Source organism: Homalodisca vitripennis, chromosome 3 (genome assembly GCF_021130785.1).
Source record: "Homalodisca vitripennis isolate AUS2020 chromosome 3, UT_GWSS_2.1, whole genome shotgun sequence".
NCBI lineage: Eukaryota > Metazoa > Arthropoda > Insecta > Hemiptera > Cicadellidae > Homalodisca > Homalodisca vitripennis.
In genome coordinates this window covers 115905549-115909896 of record NC_060209.1, presented here as the reverse complement: position 1 = coordinate 115909896, position 4348 = coordinate 115905549, and the positions used below count along the sequence as shown (strand labels likewise).

At 32.0% G+C, this 4348-nt stretch overlaps 1 protein-coding gene across 1 annotated transcript; it reads right to left on the bottom strand.

Moving 5' to 3' along the window:
* Positions 1-929: 929 nt before the first annotated feature.
* LOC124357365 (DNA translocase FtsK-like) lies at positions 930-3629 on the bottom strand. The gene is made up of 2 exons (XM_046809091.1): positions 3550-3629; positions 930-2084 (listed from the first exon to the last, which is right to left on the bottom strand). The coding sequence occupies exons 1-2, from the start codon at positions 3550-3552 to the stop codon at positions 1266-1268; spliced, it is 822 nt and encodes a 273-aa protein (XP_046665047.1). The 5' UTR covers positions 3553-3629; the 3' UTR covers positions 930-1265.
* Between the last annotated feature and the right edge of the window lie 719 nt (positions 3630-4348).

Sequence of the window (4348 nt, the reverse complement as noted above, 5' to 3'; positions counted from 1 at the left end):
AATTACATTGTTTTTGTCTTACTGTAAGATTACAACCACATCATGTAAAGCAGAATTAGCTATATCTGAAGCTGCTCTACCTGATATTCTGATATGTTCTCAAATGCAAGCTACTGATGGTAACTCAATATATATTTTAATGCTTTTCTCTTATATCACTTTTTAAAGACCTCCTTCAAAAAACAAGTTTATTTGCTCTTCAGCATTGTCACTGTCACCAAACACTTTTTATGAATACACTATCATTGATACAATAGTATTTTCTGTCTGTTCGTGATTAGACTTGTCAATGCAATAGTTACATTGTTTTTATCTTTCTGTTCTTACTAAAATGCACATTAAAAACTTTTATTTTATAATTAAGGCAGACAAGATTCCTTAAACATATTCTAAAAAGTGTGCTTTAAAAAATTTACCACTCATGCAGCAACCCCAAGACATGCTCGCTACAATATGCATTGTAATAAAAGTGTCTATTTTTAGTACAAACACTTTTTGACAGTAGAAAAGTGAAATAAAGAAAAAAAACAAAAACAGTTCAAAACGTGAAAATGTAATAAAAACTGCAATTTTACTCAAATTGAACATCCTCGTGGCACTTCAACACATACACCAATATTTCTCTTTTACATCTTATCTACATTAAAAACCAACTTTTTCTTGCTAATACAATTTAAGGACCAAAACTTGGTTTTTCAATCAACCATATTGGACATTGTACCAATAGTCTAATGATAATATCTCGTAGGGCTTGCTGAAATTTATTAATATGATATGATACTGAAGGTTTTTAAAAATTGTTATATTGCCTGCAAAACAATACTTTTTACAAGTGTTTTTTCTTAGTAGTAAATTATTGTGTAAATAGTGAGACAATTATTTTTATTTCTCTAAATGTATATCATGTGTGAAAGGAAATAAAAGAATTATTAGAAAAGTCAGTCATTTATTTACTAAAAACTAAAGAATAACAATTAAAACTATATACAACAGACTAGTTTGAGTGCTTCGTATGTGCTTAGTATAAAAACTCTTGTATTCTTCTTTCTTCAGTTCTATTATATAATATAGAAAACATCTTCAGATTTTATGAAAACTGTATGGCTACATTTTGTTGTAAATATCATATAATATGTTATTAAATTTATCATGATAAAAAAGTAAAAATTGATTTTAATTAAATTCTAAGTTCCTAATAATTCATTTTGTACTAATGCTACTGAGTATTTCTCTAATAGTTATCACTTGGCATTCATATACAAGTTTCATTGGTTGTAGTTGAAGTTCTTGTAGTTAGAATACACTGGACTGGATTGTTGTGCATTGTAGACTTGACTCTGTGGCTTCAGAGGTGGGGCAGGGGTAGACTTGACTCCAGCACCAAATGAGTTTTTCTCTTGGCGTTGTTGATAAATAGCATTGTAAGCATTGTAGAGTTGCTGTTGACTGGGTTGTGGTTGGTAAGTCTGTGGCTGCTGATAAGTAGAGACCTGAGGAGTTCCTGCGTATACAATGCTTGCAGAAGGGTAGTTCTGTGGCTGCCTGTAAGTTTGGTGCACGCCGGCCTGGACTGAATTGTAATTTATGTCAGGCTGTAGTTTCTGTGGTGACTGTACCCGCTGTGGCTGTGGTTGGTAGCGCTGTGCCGGTTGTTGGTACGGTTGGTATACCTGAGGTTGGTACTGTGGTAGGTATTGAGGGTCAGCCGGGACAAAGTACGCTTGAACTGGGACACCCACAGGACCACCAACACCCAACTGGTTACTGGGGATGATCATCAGTGGGACTCCTCCAAAGTTGCTGTAAGCCAGAGGACTAGGGGCGAAGTATTGCTGTTGGAGCTGCTGTAGTAGCAGGTGTTGCTGGTAAGCTGCTGCTAGCTGCTGCTGGGTCAGAGTCTGCGGTTGCTGAGAGGGCTGCTGGTGCTGGGTCTGTTGTGACGAGGTGGGTGATGTTGTCTTCTGACTGGCTGCCAGGTTGTCTCTCTCAATATCCTCCAGTCGGATCTGTCGGTCAGCCTGGCTCTGTTGCTGGGCAACACTCAATGTTGCCAACAACAACAATACACAGCTGCTCCTCCACATCTGTGGACCATTTATTTTTGTAATATTTTATAATTATTCATTAAATAAACAAATATTGATTGTATTTTTATGTGATTTTTTATAATGATAATTAATATTCTAAACATTAAAACAGTTTTTATAATTGTGTAATAACCAGTTTAAACTTCAGTGTGACCTGTTTTAGTAGTTAAAAAATGTTACGTTGTGAGAAAATGTATGAGCTTTAAATAATCACTGCAACTATCAAAACTAAAAATAATGAAATTTAATTTAGAACCATTCAATAGATAAACCCATGTTAAAATGTTACGATTAATCAAGATCTCTACTAACAAATTAAGAAATTATTTTGATTGTTTGATTATACATAAATTTTGCCCAAAGCATGTTATGATTAATTACAATTATGAGACTTGATCATATTAGGTTCTCTATTCAGTGTTTGTTAAATACCTTTGATACTGATCAACATTGGATTTAAATTTTCTAAAAATGATTTAAAATCTGTAAATAACTTTCATTTTGTTTGGGATCTTCTGTACTTTCCTTTTTTGCATATTTATTATTATTATGTCTATTAAAGCTGTCTTATTTTTAGGTTTATTACAAATCTTTCTTGTTTACTGAAAATTAAATGCTGTTTATTATTTAGAAAACTTTGTTGCTCTCATGAACAATAAACAGGTTGAGTTTATCACAGTTTAAAAATTCTATATTAACATTGAACTGAATGTGTATTTTGTTATAACACATGTTAATACTTGTATAACACTATTTTGTTTACTGAATGATATTCACAATTAAAATACATGCAGAGTGATAAATTATGACTCCACTGATAATATCATAATGATTCAAATTTCAAAAACCAAGGTGGTAATATTATAAATCTTCAAAAAATACCTTAAAACTATTATAAAAGTGTTACCTTAATAACATATTCTAATAATAGAATGTTGTACTGTGTAAATTATTACAGTAATTGTTATCAGGATATAGTTTTTTTTTTACATAATTTCCAAAATAAGTTACATTACATTATACAAATATTTTAAATAATTTAATTTTGTTTTTATTAAATAGAATTCAATAAAATGCTGAAAGGAGCACAGGATTATCAACAAACATTGTTTATTCAGTTAGTAGTGCTTTCTTATCTATTTATTGGTTTCCACTGACATTTGTGTAAGTGGTGAAGCTAAGTAAGGAGCCAGATAAATCTGTTTGATAAAAAAAATATGAACGAAAATTTAACCTTAACAATAAATCAATAAAATGAAATAATATTGAATATTCAACACAAAATACATAGTTAGAAATTTTACAATAATTTCAAACGTATTATTTCGTAATAAAATATAATGCGCATTCGATTTGAAATTGCAATTAGAAATTAAAATTAAAGTAGGAATATAATTGCGGCATATGGTCAAACAAAAATTGTTAATTGTTATGAAAAACTGAATGGGATCGTTTGACTTACCATTTCGCGAGGAGGACGAACAGAAAGTGTACATATGGCGGAGAGGAGGTGGTTATAAAGAGAGACCCCCCTCTCCCCTCCACCCGTCACTATCACTCTCTCACTCCCTCTCGGTGTGTAACCGATGACATTTCATCCCATCCTATATTCGGGCTGTCACTGTCACATTGGACAGTTTTATTATCTTACTGCGGATGCTCTCAAGGACCGGAAGTATCGCCGATCACTATGTGGCAGATCGGCAAGACATTCGCCTGTAGACCTGCGCTGGATCGACTTTACTCGAACACTTTTACTTCATTTCGTGTTGCACAACTTACAAATGAGTATAAAACGTTGAAAGAATTTGAGTTTAAATGTATAAGTTAAATAACGATCTCCAACCTTCCAATACGTTTCAAAGATTGCCTTCTTTTTTTATTAGATGCACAACAATTGTAAAGGAATATTATTTTAACAATTATTACAAATGTGTTTTGTCATATTTTAATAATTTGTTGATGATCTATAATGAATTTCTCAAAGAGATTAGTGTTAGTGTATTGCCGCGCAGCCATTGCACTGGGGAGACTAGAGGCAAAATTGAAATATTAAAACTTAGCAATGCTTAAACTGTACGTACCGAATATTGTTATGTAAAATCTTGAGTTTATACCATTGTACTCTTAATCTAAATAAACTGTTAACTAAACTGCCATAAGTAAACACAGAAATGTATTCATTGATATACCAATTTTGCACTTTATGTTAGTTACAGCGAAACATATATGGAGGGTTAGTATTAATAGTACTTAAACAT